At 36.4% G+C, this 22,615-nt stretch overlaps 1 protein-coding gene across 7 annotated transcripts in view; it reads left to right on the top strand.

The window, feature by feature from the left end:
* Positions 1-22,615, top strand: part of MAP3K4 (mitogen-activated protein kinase kinase kinase 4) — a 481,171-nt gene that overhangs the window by 403,790 nt on the left and 54,766 nt on the right. For 5 of the 7 annotated variants that reach the window (XM_053710936.1, XM_053710933.1, XM_053710939.1 and 2 more), the window contains 2 exons: positions 10,671-10,787; positions 20,180-20,280. In XM_053710936.1, coding sequence (XP_053566911.1) covers positions 10,671-10,787; positions 20,180-20,280 — 218 coding nt within the window. The remainder of the gene's footprint in view (positions 1-10,670; positions 10,788-20,179; positions 20,281-22,615) is intronic. The other 2 variants (XM_053710938.1, XM_053710937.1) reach the window with 1 other exon arrangement.

Below are 22,615 nucleotides of genomic sequence, written 5' to 3'. Positions count from 1 at the left end.
GGACTTCGTTCTGCAACCAAGCCTTGGTGGAATTTTAGAAATACTTGAGATCATTGTCCTGTTGGAAGGTCCAATGATGCCCATGCTTCAGCTTCCTCACAGACGGCATGACGTTTTCTTCTAGGATTTCCTGATACTTCAACGAATCCATCTTACCTTCCACACGCTGCAGGTTTCCAGTGCCAGAGGATGCAAAGCAGCCCCAGAGAATCACCGAGCCACCACCATGGTTAACTGTAGACGGAGTGTTCTTTTCAGCGTATGCTTCATTATGCTTCCTTCAGACATACCTCTGATCCATCCGGCTGAAAAGTTCCAGTTTTGTTTCATCGCTCCACAGAACAGAATCCCAAAACTTCTGTGACTTGTTTATATGATTTTGAGCCGACTTTTCTTGTGCTTTTTGGTCAGTAGTGGTGTATGTCTTGGAGTTCTGGCATGGAAACCTTCTGCGTTTAGTATGCGCCTTACAGTGCAAGCTGAAACCTCAGTGCCTGTTGCCACCAAGTCTTACTGCAGGTCTTTTGCAGTTACTCGAGAGTTTTTCTCAAACTGCCTTTTTTATAAATCTGGTTGCAGCTGTTGATAGCTTCTTTTTTCCGCCCTGTCCAGGTAGTGTAACCACTGTTCCTTTCACTTTGAGATTGTGACCTATGCTTCCAGCAGTATCTCTAGGAACATTCAGTGCCTTCACTATCTTTTTGTATCCTGTACCTTGTTTATGAAGGGCGATGATCTCTTCTCTTAACTTTTTGGACCATTCTTTTGATTTAGCCATATTTGTAGCGTGCAGTCAAACATGACACTCAACAAACCCTTAGCCAGTTCAGGTATTTCATATGTTCTAGCTCCAAGTACAAGCTCTTGATTAGTTGCATCAGGTGTGCTTGAGACAACACCTGTTTTGCATAATTGTGCTGATGTGAGGTATTCTATTCAGGGGGTTGAATAATTTTGATTACAACTGTTTTAAAGGCTCCTATTAAATCATTTATAGTCTGCATTCCATTATTTATAGACTCTGTTTACAGAAAGTTTTTGGGGAAAATACATTGATAGTAATCAGAGGTGGACATTTGCCTCTTTAGAGACTTTTAATTTAAAGGGACATTAAACACTAAATAAATACTAGGTAGAATGATGCAGTCAAAGAAAAGATTAGTCTGAGAATAACATGTAGATTATTTTGTAAAGTTTCATTAGCTGTTTAAATATTGACAAAATAAATGTAAAGTTTTAGTGGCCGATTTATCAAGCACCGTATGAAGCTTGATGCCCCTGTTTCCGCGCGAACCTTGAGGCTCTAAAGACCGCTGCTCCATAACTTGTCCGCCTGCTCTAAGGCCGTGGACAGAAATCAACCCGATCGAATACGATCGTGTTGATTGACACCCCCTGCTGGCGGCCAATCTGCAGGGGGCGGCATTGCACCAGCAGTTCACAAGAACTGCTGGTGCAATGTTAAATGCAGACAGTGTATGCTGTTGGGATTTATCGATGTGCAGCGGACATGATCCGCTACATCGCATCATGTCCGCTCGCACTATGATAAATGTACCCCAGAGTGTCTATAAAACAATGGGAGCTGCCATGTTGTAACTTAGGTTACCTTCTCTGCTGTGGCCAATTAGGGACAGCTATAAATAGGTCACTTGAGTGTGCAGCCAGTGGCTGTGTGGAATATAACAGTGTTCTACACTAACATTTCTAACACAAACTGAAAAGCTCACAATTTCAGAATGGAATTTAATGGACAAAATAAAGGGGACAAAATAAATAATAAAAGTATATTGCAGATTTTTTATATATGGGATTTACTATTTTATATTACCATCTCAAACTGTTTAATGTCCCTTTAAGTGTTGTTAGCTTGCTGTTGCCACACACAATTGATATTTTGTGTCCCTCCCACCTTAAATTATTAATATCCCAGAGAATGTGACTAATATTATGTTGAGTGATACATGGCATTAGTCAAGAGTATGGACATAAGCAATGCAAACTTTACAAAAGGCTCCAACAGCTGAACAGTTTAAGATAAAAGTGAGTGAACCAATTGGTCCATATTACCCTTACATACTTCTGCAAATTTAAATGAGTTCATTTTGACAAATTTATCTGTCTGAGGTAATTTGAAAAACAAATAAAAAGCAAGAATATATATCTTATTTTGTTATAAATAATAAAATGATCTAATAGCGCATACTATTTAGGTTTTAGTCTAGAAATTTATTTTGCTTCTTTACTATACTGCATGGATGCAGACAAAAATGTAATGTATGTTTTTCACAGAGCTTGTGTGCATTCCGTTAATTTCATATTGTATAGTGTAGATGTGGTTATATATCATCCATATTTCAGTGCATCAGGCATTTTAGAAAAAGCAATCAAATAATGTTAAATTGTCTAATAATGGTAATTTTTATACTTCTTGTTAATATATATACAGAGGAGATATGTTGCATTTTAAAGATCAAGGGAATGTTTGCAGAAAGTAATGTTTTTGACCATTATTTACTGTAATCTAACACCTACTCTAAATCATTGGGTGGGGTTTATCTGTGTGTTTTATTTATATATATATATATATATATATATATATATATATAATTATTGTGATTTTTTTTTATCTACAACAATAGTGTGCAGCCACTTTGATTATCTACTAGTAACTTTTACCCATGACTAGTAAACTATAATGATATTTATCCTCACACATATTAAAGGCTGCCCACTATTGTGGTAGATAAAAAAAAAAAAAGTCACTTTATTAGGAATAAAAAGTTAAAAACGAATGGTGTAAATGGAGACAGGAAGTGTTCTACATGTTTTGCGCCTCCTAGTGGTGCTTAATCATAGATTGTGTGTGTGTGTGTGTGTGTATATATATATATATACGATCATCATATATATTCAGCTGATCATAAGTCACATGGTACGGAGCCAACCGGCAACACAAGATGATGTCATCGGTGCAACACCCATCACTGATCCACACACACATGATGTTTGGCATTCACATCACACAAGTGTATATAAGGGGTGTAAGAGGGAAGCTCTTTAGCTAAGATTTTTGTATTTGCATTGACAAAGAGGTCAGTTAGGCTTCAAAATATTTGCTGTTTTTTAATATGGCTATTAGATGCTAAGTTTTATTACACAAGACCAATGAGTGCTGACTTCTGTACTATGTATATATATGTATATATGTATATATATGTATGTATATATATATATATATATATATATATATATATATATATATATAATTTGCTTTTTTTATTATTATTATTTATTTTTATATATATATATAATCGAGTGTGTGTGTGTATATATATATATATATATGTTTCCTTAGTGAAGAACAGCTTTTGTGAACATTTATATAAAAAGGATTTGTGTAAATATTTTTTTATATTTTTTTCTTTGTTGTGGATTTTGTAGCTACGTTTGGAAAGTTATTTGTCTAAGAGAAGTTTACCCATTTTTTTATCCTAATATTTCTTTTACTGTATTTTAAAAGCAGACTAGCAGTCTACAAAATAAAAACAAATATGTAGCTTACACAAATGAATGGTTGTGTACACTATTTGGTAGTCTATACTTGGAACAGCATTGTTTAAAAAGCAATATTTTGCTTTATATAATTTGTATAGTTATGCTTTTTTCCAACATTAGAATATTCATCATATCAATGGATAATATTTATAAAGCAAACATTAGTTTTTTTTCCCATTTTGGAGGAGAATATTGTCTTATTCTTTGCATTCATAGTTATTGAATAATAATTTACATTTGATTCTGAATTACTACCCTTGAATGTACTTTATTTTTAATTTATGATTGTAGCTATTTTTATTTACTTCAGTTCTTCACACTTCAATTTATGCTGTAATATTTATATGTATTGTTCACTGGGATAGCTTTAACAATGTAAAGGACTGAGTGCCTTTTTTATACATATAATAGATTTGCAGCTATTCCCACAATATAAAAGTCAAAACATGTGCAAGAAATCATTCAAAAACTGCTACTGCTTTCAAACCTGTGAAAAAGGCTATGCTAAGTAACCGAACTTGTCTATAGTTAAGTTAGACATTTTTATTTAACTTGTTGAAATATGATTTACCAAGATTTGTTTTCTTCGTTTTAATTAATGAGAAATAAAACACATAGTTTGTACTGTGTAGGTGCCTTATCTCTAAAGGTTTACAATAAAAGTATAAGCAGGTAAAAGGAGAGGAAATCATATAAAATGTGTTAAGAGGAAATGAAAAAAATAAATATAAAAAGGGGAAAATATTTCTACAAGCAGAGATCTGCAATAGAAGTGGTAGCAGTGTTTTCCACAAAATGTTGGTGGGTAGCATTATAAAGTAGCTGGGTGGGGGCACTGTAATACAGATTAATTAGCATGATTTGATTTAATGTGAATTTGTGAAACATTTTAGCTTCATATTGGCTTCAATTTTAGCTGGATGGTCTTTAAAATTATATGGATCTGTGTGTGTGTATATACTGTATGTGTGTGTATATATAGATTTTTGGGTTTCATATCCCTTTAACCCCTTAAGGACCAACGATGTACAGGGTACGTCCTACAAAAATGGTCACTTAATGACCAAGGACGTACCCTGTCCTCAGGGTTTTCAAGCGATTGAAGCGATCGTGATCGCTTCCAGCCGCTTTCATGTTATTGCAGTGATGCCTCGATATTGAGGCATCCTGCAAAAACATTTTTTAGGCATCCGATGCAGAGAGAGCCACTCTGTGGCCCTCTCTGCATCGGCCAGAGATGGTACCGATCGTTGGTGGGTGGGAGCCATAGCAGGTAGGCGGGTGGGCAGCCCATCGATGGTGAATATCCGATCCTGTCCCCCTCTGTGTTCCTGGAGCGTGCAAGGTGGTGGGGGCGGGAGCGCGTGCGTGTTGCACTAACAACACAGCAGTCAAAGAAGGGAAGGGAAAAATATTTTGGAAGGGATCTGTGAGGGTGGGTAGGGTATTAAGGGTGGGCAGCTTCACTACAGAAATTGGGGCTTTTATTTATTTTTAAACAAAAAAGGGCAATTTTTGTAGTAAATGGGTACTGGCAGACAGCTGTCAGTACATAAGATGGTGGCCAATAGGTCGAGGTAGGAGGCTTAGAGAGCTTTTTGGGGGAGTAACAGAGAGGTTGGGGGTAATGGGGGATTCTACACTAAAGATAAAATCTTTAAAAAAAAATCTTAAAAACAAAAAAAAAAAAACAATCTTTATTTTTATACTAGCAGACTTTCTGCCAGAACTTAAGATGGCGGTGACAATTGTAAGGTGGGGATGGGAAGAGAGCTGTTTGAGGGTGGTCAGGGAGGGATCAGGGGGTGAGATGTGTCAGGTGGGAGACTGATCTCTACACTAAAGCTAAAATTAACCAGTTAGTGAAAAAGTGAACTTTTTTTTTTATTTTATTGCATTTGGCGGTGAAATGGTGGCATAAAATATACCAAAATGGGCCTAGGTCAAAACTTTGCATTGTCTACTACACTAAAGCTAAAATCAACCCTACAAGCTCCCTACAAGCTACCTAATTAACCCCATTCACTGCTGGGCATAATACAAGTGTGGTGCACAGCAGCAGTCTTCTAATTACCAAAAAGCAATGCTAAAGCCATATAAGTCTGCTATTTCTGAACAAAGGAGATCCCAGAAAAGCATTTACAACCATTTGTGCCATAATTGCACAAGCTGTTTGTAATTAATTTCAGTGAGAAAGCTAAAGTTTGTGAAAAAGTTAGTGAAAAAGTGAACAATTTTTTTTATTTGATTGCATTTGGCGGTGAAATGGTGGCATAAAATATACCAAAATGGGCCTAGGTCAATACTTTGGGTTGGCTAATAAAATATATATATATATATATATATATATATATATATATATATACATGTGAAGGGTTATTCAGGGATTCCTGACATATATCAGTGTTACAATGTAACTATCACTAATTTTGAAGAAAAATAAAATGGTTTGGAAATAGCAAAGTGCTACTTGTACTTATTGCCCTATAACTTGCAAAAAAAGCAAAGGACATGTAAAAATGAGGTATTGCTATACTCAGGACAAAATTTAGAAATGATTTAGCATGGGTGTTTTTTGGTGGTTGTAGATGTGTACCAGATTTTGGGGGTCAAATTTAGAAAAAGTGTTTTTTCTTTCTTTCATTTTTTTCATCATATTTTTTATTTTATTTTTATAGAAAATTATATGATATGATGAAAATAATGTTGTCTTTAGAAAGTCCATTTGATGGTGAGAAAAATAGTATATAATATGTGTGGGTACAGTAAATGAGTAAGAGGAAAATTACAGCTAAACACAAACACAGCAGAAATGTAAAAATAGCTCTGGTCCTTAAGGGTAAGACAATTTTAAAATGGTCTGGTCACTAAGGAGTTAATGCGAGAGTAGGAGGAAAGCCACTCTGTGCAGATTCAGTTACTATGTTACTGCTGTTCTGAAATAATTTTTTTAAGATACTCAGTTCATACAGACATGTAATCATTTAGCTTTAATTTGTGAACATGCACATTTTATTATTAAACAGTGACTGTTAAATTTGGTTATCTTTGATTATTGAACTTTTGTAATGGTTTTAAATATAATTTTCTTGAATACACTTTAGAATTTGACAGTATTTTAAAGTTTGATTTTTTTTTTCTGTAGATACCTGTTTGAATATATGAATTTGTTTGACATTATTTCAGAACATTTGGAGGCAATCAGCTAGTGTGTACTGTATACTTGCTTTGTGTACAACCATGTGTATTATAAATGGTTTAATCCACAAATATGAGCTCAATCTAATAATACTCAATGATAAAATTTGCTTACAATCAAGGATTTATATATATATATATATATATATATATATATATATATATATATATGTCCTTTAATCCTCTGCAGAAGATATATATATATATATATATATATATATATATATACACATACACAGTTGTATGCAAAAGTTTAGGTACCCCAGACAATTTCCATGATTTTCATTTATAAATAATTGGGTGTTTGGATCAGCAATTTCATTTTGATCTATCAAATAACTGTCAGTGCATACATTTGGGCACCCTTGTTATTTTGTTGATTTGCATACCTGTAACTACTGATTAATTGGAACACACAGTTGGTTTGGTGAGCCCATTAAGCCTTGAACTTCATAGACAGGTGCATCCAATCATGAGAAAAGGTATTTAAGGTGGCCAATTGCAAGTTGTTGTTCTCTTTGACTCTCATCTGAAGAGTGGCAAAATGGGGGCCTCAAAACAACTCTCAAATGACCTGAAAACAAAGATTGTTCAACATTATGGTTTAGGGGAAGGCTACAAAAAGCTATTGCAGAGATTTAAGCTGTCGATGTCCACTGTGAGGAACATAGTGAGGAAATGGAAGACCACAGGCACAGTTCTTGTTAAGGCCAGAAGTGGCAGGGCAAGTAAAATATCTGAGAGGCAAAGGCAAAGGATGGTGAGAACGGTCAAAAACAGCCCACAGACCACCTCCAAAGACCTACAACATCATCTTGCTACATATGGTGTCACTGTGCATCGTTCAGCAATTCAGCGCACTTTGCTCAAGGAGAAGCTGTATGGGAGAGTGATGAGGAAGAAGCCTTTTCTGCACACTCGCCACAAACTGAGTCGCTTGACGTATGCAAACACACATTTGGCCAAGCCAGCTTCATTTTGGAAGAAGGTGCTGTGGACTGATGAAACAAAGATTGAGTTATTTAGTCATAACAAGGGGCGTTATGCATGGCGGCAAAAGAACATAGCGTTCCAAGACAGACACTTGCTACCCACAGTAAAATTTGATGGATGTTCCATCATGCTGTGGGGCCAGTGCCGGTACTGGGAATCTTGTTAAAGTTGAGGGTCACATGGATTCCACTCAATATTAGCAGATACTTGAGAATAATGTTGAGGAATCAGTCACAAAGTTGAAGTTACGCTAGGGCTGGATATTTAAACAAGACAACAACCCAAAACACTGCTCAAAATCTACTCTGGCATTTATGCAGAGGAGCAAGTACAATGTTCTGGAATGACCATCTGAGTCCTCAGACCTGAATATCATTGAAAATCTGTGGGGTGATTTGAAGCGGGCTTTCCATGCTCGGCAACCATCAAATCTAACTGAACTGGAGATGTTTTGCAAGGAGGAATGGTCCAAAATACCTTCATCCAGACTCCAGACACTCATTACAGGCTATAGAAAGCGTCGAGAGGCTGTTATTTCTGCTAAAGGAGGCTCTACTAAATATTGATGCAATATTCTGTTGGGGTGCCCAAATTTATGCACCTGTCAAATTTCGTTTGGATGCATATTGCACATTTTCTGTTAATCCAATAAACCTCATTTCACTACTGAAATATTGTGTGTGTTTGTATGTGTGTGTGTGTATATATATATATATATATATATATATATATATATATATGTGTGTGTGTGTATATATATATAAATACTTATGGGCGCAATGAGGAGAGCGTGTAATGACACGAGATATATAAAATGTAGCAAGTACCTGTAATCCGTATCGACTTGCAGCAGTCCACCCGAGACTGGGGGATGTTTATGCGGAGTTGCAAGTCTCATGTAAGCATTTTAACATTTGTTATGTTAAACCATACCTATCGGCCTAGAGAGAAAGATAATATCCTTGTTTACAGTTTACCCAAGCCGCCAACTAAGTTGTAAATGTAAATTAATCAGAAAGACACCATCTAATCACAATGATGTCAGAGCGTATAACAAAATCTACACACTGCCATTGTGTTATAGAAACAATATTAACCTACATTGTCACAAAACTGATCCATAGGGGAAAAGAAGACATACACTCCCTGCCTTCAGTCCGTAATAAATAAATTGATACAAATTACTTTGCAGTTAGCACATCGGGAGTTATCGTTTAACTGTATCCAACAGGAGCTGGGTGAAGTCTGCCGAAGAGCGAGCGAAATAGTAATAAAACAATCCTAGTTCAACTGCAAATAAAATCCAAAAGCTTTTAGTCAAAGATGCACTAAAACCAATGGTTTTAGTGCATCTTCAAATAAAAGCTTTTAGATTTTATCTACAGTTGAACTGGGAACGTTTTATTGCTTCTGTGTATAACCCTGCCTGTTAGCAAACTGATCTGAAGTTAATATTTAGTCTCCTTTCTTGTTGACACATTAATCATCATATGTCACTTGCCCTACTTATGTCATTTAATCCTGTATACAATGCAGTCAGGTGGGTTACTTGTAGTAATAGCAAAAAAGGATGTGCTGGTTAGATGTAACATGACAGCAGGCCTTGTCACTGTTTTTGTCATTTTGCTTTCCCTCTATTAACAAATCCACCTACTTTCTTGTTATTAATAAGCATGTCTCAAGCTCTTCAAAGCATTTTCATTTTACGTTAGACATAGTAAAGGCAGGTGCTGTAATATTCTAGTGAGAAAAAAACTAACAAGAAATTCTTAGAAATATTGGTTTGGATCAAACCAACCTTTTCGTCTTCTTGACCAACTTGTAAACATATTTTGCCTGGAACATTTTTATATCTCAATCCTTATTATATCTCAATTTTAAACCATATCTCAATTTTAAACCATAATTCATCAGAGGAAGATTTATTTTTCCCCTTACTTACCTGTTGTTTCTTTCACTGATTTTATTTCTGTTTTATTGGTATTACTAGAGAAACTAGGATTAATTAAAATATAAATTGCAAATTTACATTAGAAGAAAATTATGACAGTTGAGCTACTCTAGGGGTTGTGACAGTAAGGGAGCAGGTGGCAGCAGGCAGGTCACTTTTAGTATGGGGCAGCTGTGCTAGTGGTTACCAGCTGGGCAGCAGATAATCTGGAACTAGTGCAGTGCGGACAGCTGCTCTAGCAGTAACTAAGTAGAGTGGGTGCCCTGTGCCTGGAGTGGTTGGCCTGTGCCTTGATAAGAGGTCTGTTGCTCTGAGGGCCCTGTAGTGTGTGGTCTGGCACTGTAGGGTGGGGGCCCTGGGGGCTCAGCCTAAGGTCATGGGGACCCTGGGGGGGGGGGTGAGGCAGGCAGACGGGGTGTTGAGAAAGGGGCATAGGAGGCAGGTTGGGGGAATCTTCCCTATTTTTTAACCGGTGGCCAAGTTTGGTCTCAGTCCGCCCCTGGTTAAAATATGTGTACACTGTATGGAGACCTCTGCATGTTTTTCACTGGTATTCCAAATGGACCTTTTAACCTGAAAATCTATTCATTTGTAATAAAGCTACATTGATTTTTATCATATACCATGTTTTTCTTCTCTGAGGAAGACCTGGTATTCTCACTTATCCAGAGATAGTGCTATCCATCCAACTGGAACTTCCTTCTGTAGAGAACAATTACTTGTTCTTTCATGTCATGCAAAGCTGTTTAAACGTACCCGGTCTCCTTCAAACGAGGAAAGCTTTAGAATTTATGAAACCAGTCATTTAACTGTATGAGTTTGACTATCACTGCTATTGTAATCTCTTTCAGCAGTTAGGCAGTTTACCTATATGTATAATGAAATCACGCTTCGTGCATGTTGTTTCTTAAACATGAGCCATCTTTTGTAATCATGACCTTTCTTCTTGATACTTCTCTTCTTGCCACAGCAATCGAAATATCTCTTCCGACACGAGGAACCATTCCAACTTTGCTGCGGGTCGCCACCCGGCTCTTGGCAGCGACTTTATTCAACAAAAACCCTTCTTCAATGCAAACGATACCAGGTAGTGCCAGTCTGTTAGGTCACTTCATTATCTAACAATAGGGAAATATGCAGAGGGTTGTTCTAGTAAATTTGTCATTATTTTGTTTTAATCCTTTAAAGACAGACGTTTTTCCCAGTTTCCATGATTAAATTACACAGACAATTTTGGTATTTTTGTTCTGTATTGGTTTCACCATAATTATCCACTCTCTGTTTTTTTTTAACAGACAAACAGGGCTTTCTTGTGATACCATATGTAGATACATAAACTAACAATAAATAGGCATTTAATACTGAAAAATGTCAGAAAAATGGAAAGAGGCATTTTTGGCACTTTTCTTTGTAACCATTTATAATAATTTCAGCACAATTTAGATAAAGAAAAAGACGTCAAAATAGATTCCTTATTTTGTCCTGTAAAAGTGCCATTATTGCTTGGGCTTTTCAGTTTTATGGCGGTCACCAAATCCAAAACTCAGATTAGAGGCAGTCTTCAAGGTCTAAGAAATTAGCATATGAACCTCCTAGTTTTAGCTTTCAACTAAGAATACCAAGAGAACAAAGCAAAATTGGTGCTAAAAGTAAATTGGGAAGTTGTTTAAAATTGCATGCCCTATTTAAAACATGAAAGTTTTTTTTGGACTTGACTGTCCCTTTAAGGGCTAGATTACAATTGGAGCGCTAATTTATCACGCTTGCAAACCGGTGGCTGGTTATTGCTACAGCGAGCTCGCGAAAATTTCCGAAAAATGAGATCAGTTCTCTGTTTAATTTTCTAAATGTCCCCCAATTGCCCCCAAAATAATGTGTGTTGTAGTTTTTTTTTTTAAATTGTAGCATTTTTATTATTTTATAAAATAACTGCACTAGACAGTTTTTAGGGGTTAAATTGAGCGGGTGTGTGGTGTGTTATGAAAAAAAGGGAATGAAAAGTGTCTTTATATTGCGGTCAATGGGGACTGTGTGTTCTCTAAAAATATATATGTATATGCTTATATACATATATATTTATGTATTAATATGTGTATATCCACATACTAACACATAAATATATAAGTATATATATATATATATATATATATATATATATATACTGTATATATATGTGTATGTATATATATATATATATATATATCTCAATACACAGTATCTCACAATCACAAAAGTGAGTACACCCATCACATTTTTGTAAATATTTTATTATATCTTTTCATGTGACAACACTGAAGAAATTACACTTTGCTACAATGTAAAGTAGTGAGTGTATAGCCTGTATAACAGTGTAAATTTGCTGTCCCCCTGAAATAACTCAACACAGAGCCATTAATATCCAAACCCCTCTCAAAATTGTCATAAGTGACACCTAATACATTATTTTTAAAGCTTTGAAATGAAGATTTTAAATGCTAAACAGCATTATCAAATAATCACACAACACAGAATATATAATTAAATTAAGTTAAATGAACAAAAACATTGGCTAAACTGCATTATAAACCTTATTAAATAATCACACAAAACAGACTTTACTTGCATTTTTCTGCAAACAGTTCTTTCTATGCATTCCAATCTAGACTGATTTATAGACAGGAAGATCTTGTTTCTATGAAAGCTGCTCGGTAGCTCATGTCTAGCTAGACTAATTAATTCCAGCCTGTTTGTGTGCTTGGGTTTGCATATCTTTGCTGCAGCACAGCGGATAGCTCCACCTACTGGCTATTTTAATCAATGCACTGCTTTTCACTAGCAGTCACATGACTGAAAAAAAGGTTGTTATTCTGAAACGGCGCAAATTGAACCGGCATAAATCGAGGGCAACCTGTATTTATATTTTTAAAATATTTGCTGCCCATTTCTCAGTGACTTACCCCCTTCTCTGCTCTAGTTTCTCATGACGTGTCTCATGACATGAGAACAAGGCTCACATTGTAGCCTATGGAAGGACTCGATTGAGTGCAAAGGTTTCATGAAATGCGAACGCGAGCTGAGCCGAACTTCAAAGTACCAGCCCACATTTGCATGAGTTGGTATTACGAGCGGAGCACAAATATTGCACTTGCGAACGCACAATTTTGCTCTCCACTCGTAATCTGTCCCTTAGTGAGAAACATAATTATGTAATTTTCTAGTAACGGATAGGTATAATAATTTTTATGTTATAAATATGTAACTGCCTTTTCTTTTTAAGCCTACATATTTTGTTTTTTTTAGTGAAGATCATTTGGTTGTAGAATGTATTTGTCATGAAGCGAAACAGAAAAATATATTAAAACCAGAGAATGTCTGTAGCTCATGTTTAGATGTCCAGAATTTTGGTTTGTAGAGCAGATTAGATGTAAATAGGTTTTCTGTACTTATTTATCAGCCTTTTTAAAACAAGGAGACAAACAAAATGCAAGTGCAATGTGAAACAAAGGAAACGAAGAGAAAGCAAAAAGTGCAAAACTGTCACAAAGACATTTTATAAACTTACTACTCATAGACTCACCAAAATTAAATGGCATTCAGGCTTTTAGTTCTCTATTTGGTTTGATGACCTCTTCCAAAAGGATGTAATGCTGAATAAAATAAAAAAAATATTAAAACATAAAGTAATATAACTATTACTCACTTTTCCTTTCTTTGGTGCAGTGATGCAAAAAAATTAGTAAAAATGCTCAAGAAGCAAACTACGTCTGTGAAAAGCAGCTGTAGAAAAATTGTGGCATAAGCTGTATTTCAGAGTTATTATGTGTGTTTATATGTATAAATCAGAGAGAGAGAGCGAGAATGTCAAATTTAGCTGATATTTGGTATAATTATTCTTCAAGTCGGTACTTTTTACCTTGCATGCAAAGCATGCAGTAAGCCAATGGTAAGAGTTATATCTGTGCAGCCACCATTCAGCAGCTAGCTCCCAACTCCTGAGCCTACCTATGTATGCTTTTCAACAAACAATATCAAAAGAACTACACACATTAGATAAAGAAGTAAATTGGAAAGTTGTTTAAAATTGTATGCTCTATCCAAATCATTAAATAAAATGTTTGTTTCATGGCCCTTTAAGTAAGTTTACATATTTTTCTATGTGACATTAGGAATAGAAAAACTTGCTAAAAAGGCTGTTAGGTTATGATTAAAAATGATAATGGTAGCTGGTTCTATTTCTGGCACATGCAGTTTGCTTTATATTAAATAAATCCTGTTCTTTTGCAGCATGACTTTATAAAATGATATGCTTCTTCTTCTAAAGTTTCATTGGTTGAAGCCAGGTTAAATAAGGGCTATATCTCTATTTTGGATGTCAATGGTTTAACCCCTTAATGACCGGACCATTTTTCAATTTTCTTACCCTTGGCAATGACAATGGCTATTTTTACATTTCTGCAGTGTTTGCGTTTAGCTGTAATTGTCCTCTTACTCGTTTACTGTACCCACACATATTATATACCGTTTTTCTCGCCATTAAATGGACTTTCTAAAGATACCATTATTTTCATCATATCTTATAATTTACTAAAAAAAAAAGATAAAATATGAGGAAAAAATGGAAAAAAACACACTTTTTCTAACTTTGACCCCCAAAATCTGTTACACATCTACAATCACCAAAAAACACCCATGCTAAATAGTTTCTAAATTTTGTCCTCAGTTTAGAAATACCCAATGTTTACACATTCTTTGCTTTTTTTGCAATTTATGGGGCAATAAATACAAGTAGCACTTTACTATTTCCAAACCACTTTTTTTCAAAATTAGCGCTAGTTATATTGGGACACTGATATCTGTCAGAAATACCTGAATATCCCTTGACATGTATATATTTTATTTTAGAAGACATCCTAAAGTATTGATCTAGGCCCATTTTGGTATATTTCATGCCACCATTTCACCGCCAAATGCGATAAAAAAAAAAAAAAAGTTCACTTTTTCACAAATTTTGTCACAAACTTTAGGTTTCCCACTGAAATTATTTATAAACAGCTTCTGCAATTATGGCACAAATGGTTGTAAATTCTTCTCTGGGATCCCCTTTTTCAGAAATAACAGACTTATATGGCTTTGTGGTTGCGTTTTGGTAATTAGAAGGCCGCTAAATGCCGCTGCGCACCACACGTGTTTTATGTCCAGGAGTGAAGGGGTTAATTAGGGAGCTTGTAGTGTTAATTTTAGCTTTAGTGTAGTGTAGTAGACAACCCCAAGTATTGATCTAGGCCCATTTTGGTATATTTTATGCCACCATTTCACCGCAAAATGCGAGCAAATAAAAAAAACACTTTACATTTTTCACAATTTTAGGTTTCTCACTGAAATTATTTACAAACAGCTTGTGTTATTATGGCAGAAATTGTTGTAAAAGCTTCTCTGGGATCCCCTTTGTTCAGAAATAGCAGACTTATATGGCTTTGGCGTTGCTTTTTGGTAATTAGAAGGCCGCTAAATGCTGCTGCGCACCACACGTGAATTATGCCCAGCAGTGAAGGGGTTAAATTAGGTAGCTTGTAAGGAGCTTGCAGGGTTAATTTTAGAGATCAGCCTCCCACCTGACACATCCCACCCCCTGATCCCTCCCAAACAGCTCTCTTCCCTCCCCCACCCCACAATTGTTCCCGCCATCTTAAGTACTGGCAGAAAGTCTGCCAGTACTAAATAAAAGAGTTTTTTTTTTTAAATAAAAATAATAAAATATTTTAGTTGTGATGAACCCCTTCCTTAGCACCAACCTCCCTGATCCCCCCCTCCAGCTCTCTAACCCTCTCCCCTACCTAATTACCGCCATCTTGGGTACTGGCAGCTGTCTGCCAGTACCCAGTTTGGCCCCACAAACCAAAGTATTTTAATTTTATTTTTAACTTTTATTTTTATTTTTAATTATTTCTGTAGTGTAGCAGCCCCCCCCCCACAATACCCCCACCCCCTCCCCCTCCCAGATCCTTTTATATGGAAAAAAAAATTTTTTAACTTTTTTTCCCCCTTCCTAACTTCATTGGTGTCAGTGTGGCTAATGCGTGCACGCGCGTCCACGTGCACGCCCTCGTGCACGCGCGCACACGATCCCTCCTCCCACCCGGTCAAACGGCACCATCGGCACCATCGCTACCAGTGCAGAAAGGGCCACAGAGTGGCTCTCTCTGCATCGGAAGCTTGTAAAGGGGTATTGCAGGATGCCTCCATATCTAGGCATCACTGCAATACCCTCAGAGCTGCTGGAAGTGGTTGTGATCACTTCCAGCACTCTGTTAGACAACTGACGTACCAGGTACGTCTATTGTCATTAACTGCTTGTTAATGCATGACGTACCTGGTACGTCAGTTGTCATTAAGGGGTTAAAGGGACGATCTACTCCAAAATTGTTATTGTTTAAAAAGATAAATAATCCCTTTATTACCCATTCCCCAGTTTTGCATAAAAAAACACTGTTATATTAATACACTTTTTACCTCTGTGTATCTAAGCCTCTGCAGACTGGCCCTTTATTTATTTTTGTTTTTGACAGACTTCCTACCTAGGCTTAGCTTTCAACAAAGAATACCAAGGAAACAAAGCAAATTTAATTATAAAAGTAAATTTTAAAGTTGTCTAAATTGCATGCCCTATCTGAATCATTAAAGTTTCATTGGACTAGACTGCCCCTTTAATTCTTCACACAATATAAAGTGATTGTAGTCCTAACACTATACTTCAGGTCTGTTACGCTTGAGCGCAACACATAACTCACCACTTGTAATTGGAACGATTTGGCATGGGTGCACTAAAAAATGTTGGCTTAAAAATTCTTAAATAATGTTGCTCTAACATTCTATGGTCATTCTTTTTTATTATGGATTTGTAATGTCAGATTTTGGGCTATCAATTTTGCTCCACTAATCTGGACCTATAACTTTCATGTGGCAATATTGTTTAAAATATACTAGAAACATGAGAGTTAAAAAATATGATAGTCTTGTTTATTAAAGTGGCACCAGTGATTATCAGAAATTAAAATTCTGACCAGAGAATTACTTATATCATTATTATTTGACATGTGCATTTGTAGTTTTCGTGAGGTCATGATTTCTGAAGATGGCGGCCACCAGTGGCATTCAGCTTATTTTTCTTGTGTACAAATCCAAATCTTAGTGTGTTGCACTTTCGTAAGAGGACATACTGCTCTGAAAAGATCCAAATGCCACGGGTAGCCCCCATCTTCGGCATTTGTGACCTCACGAAAACTACAAATGCAGATGTTTAATTATTATGTTGTGGTTGTTGCGTCTCCCCCCCCCCCATAGAGGGTACATTTGCATAACTAATGATTCTATGTACTAAGTATAAAGCACTACCATACACCCACATCTATTCCGTCGCATGAAATATATATACTGTGTAATAAATAATAATAAATTATTACTAACCTGGGAATAATACATTATGTAGTAACTTGTTTTTAAACATATAAGCAGCAGGGCAAAACTTTTACTTTTTTTCCTAGGAAATTCAGTACATACTTAAAAAAACAAACAAAAAAACAAACAAACTGTATTTAGAGTATTCACAATTCATTTCCTAAACTAGTTTCCTAGCAAAGTGGATGGTCATCGATCTATATACTAGTACGTATTGACCTTGCATGCTCTATAAATAGTAACAGTTATTACTATTTCAGTAGCATTCTCACATATGCTACGTATAACACCATGTCTGCTCAGAGAGTGAAGACCGTTATACAAGCCACTGCTGACTTTCTGAGAGGTTGGGGTGTTTGAATGCTAATTCAACGGAAATGTCCAGTGTATGCGTGTTCTGCTTAAAAACAGTAATAACTTTTACTAGAAGCATTTTTGCTAATGGATGTATGTTGCAAAAATGCCTTTATTTAATATCTAAATGCACCTTTAAATTTTGACCTTTATATCCCTTTAAATTATAATATTATTCACATATTTTTGTTTTCCCTTATTTGAAGCAGTTTTCACAGTTTTTTTTTTTTTTCTTTCAGCAACGACACTTTTCCTTTACAAACAGTGCCCCAAGAATGAATCCTGTGTATCGGCATTGGATTGTCTTTAAACCATCCTATTACCATACTAAACATAGTGGGCTCCAATACACTATGGGCTCCATTTACAGAGCAGCTTCTTAGCCCTTGCAGGGCAGGTTCGCACAAGTGAACCTCCTTCCCGCAATTTGAGAAGCAGCAGTCATTCAAGGTGGTGAAGAGAAATCACCCCGAACTAACTCCCTCAGGTAGATTAACTGACTTCTCTCACGTGATTGGTTATGTGAGAGAAGGAGCGGGCCTTACATGCTCAGTTGAGCGTGTAATGATACATATGGGCAGCGGACGTACAGGATCCACTGCCTCTATGCCGTGAAGACAAGCGGACAACTTCCCAAGTTGAGAAGCTTGTCCGCTAACCTTTTAATACATTTCAATTAACCTTTTTATTTAAGCTTTCTAAGGTGCTTTCTCCAGCTTTGTCTTACTTTACGTGTAATACGTAAAATACTGGATCACACATTTACACGAGAAAACATTTACTACATAACTCGTATAACATGTCAATCAATCTTTTATCAAACGTTTCTGCTGTAGTATTTTAAGATATTGTACCAGCTCCATGTGTGATGTATTTCCACATGGAACACCCCCTATTGCTACATCTATAGATGCCTCTTGTGGATGAACTTTTAAGCATTTTATTTTTAGAAATAACCAGTGGCGTCACTAGGGGGGTGCGGGCCGCACCTGGGTGACACCCTCCAGGGGGTGACACCAAAAAAAAAAATTTTTTTTTTTTAATTTTATTGAAATTCATAGAAATACAATGTTGAGATGCATAGATTATTTTATTAGAGGGGCTGGCATTTGTGAACATTAGTGGGACTGGGGAAGTTGTAGACACACAATTTTTTTGCCCCTTGAGCCAGTGCTGCAATTTCAACAATTGGTTTTCCCGGCTGCTTATGCTTGTTTGTACTTTGCTCCTCCCCTGCCCAATTTCACTATGAATGTTGTGGGCGTACCGTGGGGCTTGCAAAGTTGCGTTGCTAGCCAAAACCTGCCTGCCTATCTGTGCTCACTGCTCAGTGACATGCGGCCCAGGGCTGTGCACTGACCGACTTGGAACAGAGTCTGAGAGCAGAATTTTCATAGTTCGCATGCCTAAACCTTTTCTTCAGTGATTTATTTTAGAGTGCTCTGTTTATCTTTCATTTGATGCTCTGCTGAGCCAGGGAGCAGCTCTAGGCATGAGCTTTATAATTAATGCAGTGCAGTTTACATATTTTGTATGTGTGTGTCTGAGTTTGTGTGTGTGTGTGTCTCAGTGTTTTTGTGTGTGTGTGTGTGTCTCAGTGTTTTTGTGTGTGTGTGTGTGTGTCTCAGTGTTTTTGTGTGTGTGTGTGTGTCTCAGTGTTTTTGTGTGTGTGTGTGTGTGTGTCTCAGTGTTTTTGTGTGTGTGTTTTTGTGTGTGTCTGAGTGTGTTTCCGAGTGTTTGTGTGTGCATCTGAGTATGTTTTTAAGTGTGTCTGAGTGTTTGTATGTGTGTGTGCCTGTGTTTTTGTGTGTATCTGCTTTCTGGGGAGGGGGGGGGGTGACACCATAACTTACCGCACCGGGTGACACCAACCCTAGTGACGCCACTGGAAATAACCACTTTACTGAGTAGAGGCTCTTTTAAAGAAACAACTTGTCTATCGTCCAGTACCAGTCTTAGTACTGGATCTCTAAACAGAGTTAGTCGATGCTTAAACGATACCTTCTTTATAGCGCTCGAATTATAGTTGGTAATAAAAACTGATCTTTTTTAGTAATGGTCATCCTCTTAATGGACAAAGTTAATATCTTTTCTTCTATCTAGGTTCCTTGCTCATGACGGATCCCTTTCTGTCTAAAACTCTCTTTATTTCACACTGGACACCAAATGTCTTTTGAATTAGTACAGTTTATTTGTATCCTGTGAAACTGACTAAACAGTATATTTATCTTTCAGCTCACTAAATGTTTGCTCGCAAAATCAAAAAAGTTACTATCCACTGATTTGAAGCAGAAGAATTTACTTTGCCTTTGTTGTCCCAAAAATCTGATCTAACTGAATATTATTTGAAAAAAGATATACCCTGCTCATTACTGTTCAAGGACGCCACAAATATTACTGCTGATTTAGTTGTTCTCTGCTAAAGTTGTTGTTTTTTTGAGGGTTTTTTTTTTCTTTTCAGTTGTCATTCATGTCATTTCATTAAGATTTTTTATTGTGAAATTTTGTACAAATAATGTATTTACTAAATAATTGCTTAAAAAAACTAATTAAAAGCTAATGTTAGTTTTATATGCTGTTGCATCTAATTTAATTTGTTGTTTATGTTCTAAACTATTATTATAAAGAAAAATAAGAGTATTATACTATATAAAGTGGCTTTTTAAGTATTATTTCTCTCTGTCTTGTCAGGGGTTCCAGTGTTCCTGAAAATGATCGTCTGTCGTCTATTGCATCAGAGCTACAATTTCGATCCCTCAGTCGTCACTCCAGTCCCACAGAGGATAGGGAGGGTAAGCTGCTTAGGATCTTGCCCATCTTAAACATAGCTTTTCCAAATTCTTTTCTGACGTTCTTTTTAACTTGTGTAGTGGACTGCTAATTAAAGCAGCTCTATGGTATCAAGTACATTAAAGGGACATTATACACTCATTTTTTCTTTGCATAAATGTTTTGTAGATGATCTATGTATAAAGCCCATAAAGTTTGTTTGTTTTTTAAAAATTTTTATAATTTTGCTTATTTTTAAATAACTTTGCGCTGATTTTCAGACTCCTAACCAAGCCCCAAAGTTTTATTTGAATACCGTCAGCTACCTTTTCCAGCTTGCTCCTGTTTGTGTAAAGGGTCTTTTCATATGCAAAAGAAGGGGGAGGGGGGGTCTTATTTCCCACTTGCAGTGGGCTTTCCAACTGCCTTTTCAACAGAGCTAAACTGAGAGCTTCTAAGTAAGTTTTTAAACCATTTTATACTGTATTTTTATATTAGTATCTGCATCTTATTCTTTATAGTAGTCTCTATTACATGCAGTTATATGAAAATGAGTGTATACTGTCCCTTTAAAGGGCTTAGTAAAACTGAGGCTGTGGGTGTTTTACATAAAATGGAAAATTCAAGAACAAGGAGTCTTGATCTCAAGCTAAAGGGTAGTAGATTCAGGAGTAATTTGAGGAAGCACTTCTTTACAGAAAGGGTGATTGATTCATGGAATAAACGTCCACAAGAGGTAGTAATGACAAACACTGTGGGGGGCTTTAAAAATGCATGGGACAAGCATAAGACTATCCTACGAACTAGATACGTTTATACTGTTAGGAAATAGCGGGCAGACTTGCTGGGCCTATGGCTCTTATCTGCCGTCAATATCTATGTTTCTATGTACATCGTCCAGGAGGCTGTGAATGATGTACTGTGTACATACAAGGGGAAATTATTATTGATGATCAGTAGTACTGTGCTTCCTTTATAAATCAGTGAATTCAGTTTAAATGTTTCCTCTTTAATTTCTACAAGTTGTGCTCGAGCTCCTAAGGGGCACACACCATCCATTGCACTGAAATAGAGCAAGCTCTTTTAATGCTTTATCTTTTAGTAATTATAAGAAGCTTGTTTTGGTGTAGTAAAAGTATATTATCACTGCATAAAATAATACATTAACCCCTTCACTACCGGAACTTTCTGAGAAAAACTTGCCCAAAATCCCGGAGAATTTTCAGCATTTTTGCCATCACTCTATTTAAACAGAAATAGAGCCTTGTTTTTTTATATTTTCATTTCAAAACTATTTCTCCAACATAGGTGTGTCCGGTCCACGGCGTCATCCTTACTTGTGGGATATTCTCTTCCCCAACAGGAAATGGCAAAGAGCCCAGCAAAGCTGGTCACATGATCCCTCCTAGGCTCCGCCTACCCCAGTCATTCTCTTTGCCGTTGTACAGGCAACATCTCCACGGAGATGGCTTAGAGTTTTTTAGTGTTTAACTGTAGTTTTTATTATTCAATCAAGAGTTTGTTATTTTGAAATAGTGCTGGTATGTACTATTTACTCAGAAACAGAAAAGAGATGAAGATTTCTGTTTGTATGAGGAAAATGATTTTAGCAACCGTCACTAAAATCCATGGCTGTTCCACACAGGACTGTTGAGAGCAATTAACTTCAGTTGGGGGAACAGTGTGCAGTCTCTTGCTGCTTGAGGTATGACACATTCTAACAAGACGATGTAATGCTGGAAGCTGTCATTTTCCCTATGGGATCCGGTAAGCCATGTTTATTCAGCAAGTAAATAAGGGCTTCACAAGGGCTTATTAAGACTGTAGACTTTTTCTGGGCTAAATCGATTCATTATTAACACATATTTAGCCTTGAGGAATCATTTTATCTGGGTATTTTGATATAATAATATCGGCAGGCACTGTATTAGACACCTTATTCTTTAGGGGCTTTCCCAAAGCATAAGCAGAGCCTCATTTTCGCGCCGGTGTTGCGCACTTGTTTTTGAGAGGCATGGCATGCAGTCGCATGTGAGAGGAGCTCTGATACTTAGAAAAGACTTTCTGAAGGCGTCATTTGGTATCGTATTCCCCTTTGGGCTTGGTTGGGTCTCAGCAAAGCAGATACCAGGGACTGTAAAGGGGTTAAAGTTCAAAACGGCTCCGGTTCCGTTATTTTAAGGGTTAAAGCTTCCAAATTTGGTGTGCAATACTTTTAAGGCTTTAAGACACTGTGGTGAAAATTTGGTGAATTTTGAACAATTCCTTCATGTTTTTTCGCAATTGCAGTAATAAAGTGTGTTCAGTTTAAAATTTAAAGTGACAGTAACGGTTTTATTTTAAAACGTTTTTTGTACT

This window comes from Bombina bombina, chromosome 4, assembly GCF_027579735.1.
Source record: "Bombina bombina isolate aBomBom1 chromosome 4, aBomBom1.pri, whole genome shotgun sequence".
NCBI classification, from domain to species: domain Eukaryota; kingdom Metazoa; phylum Chordata; class Amphibia; order Anura; family Bombinatoridae; genus Bombina; species Bombina bombina.
Note: the sequence above shows the minus strand (reverse complement) of the source record. Positions and strands in the feature narration are given on the sequence as shown.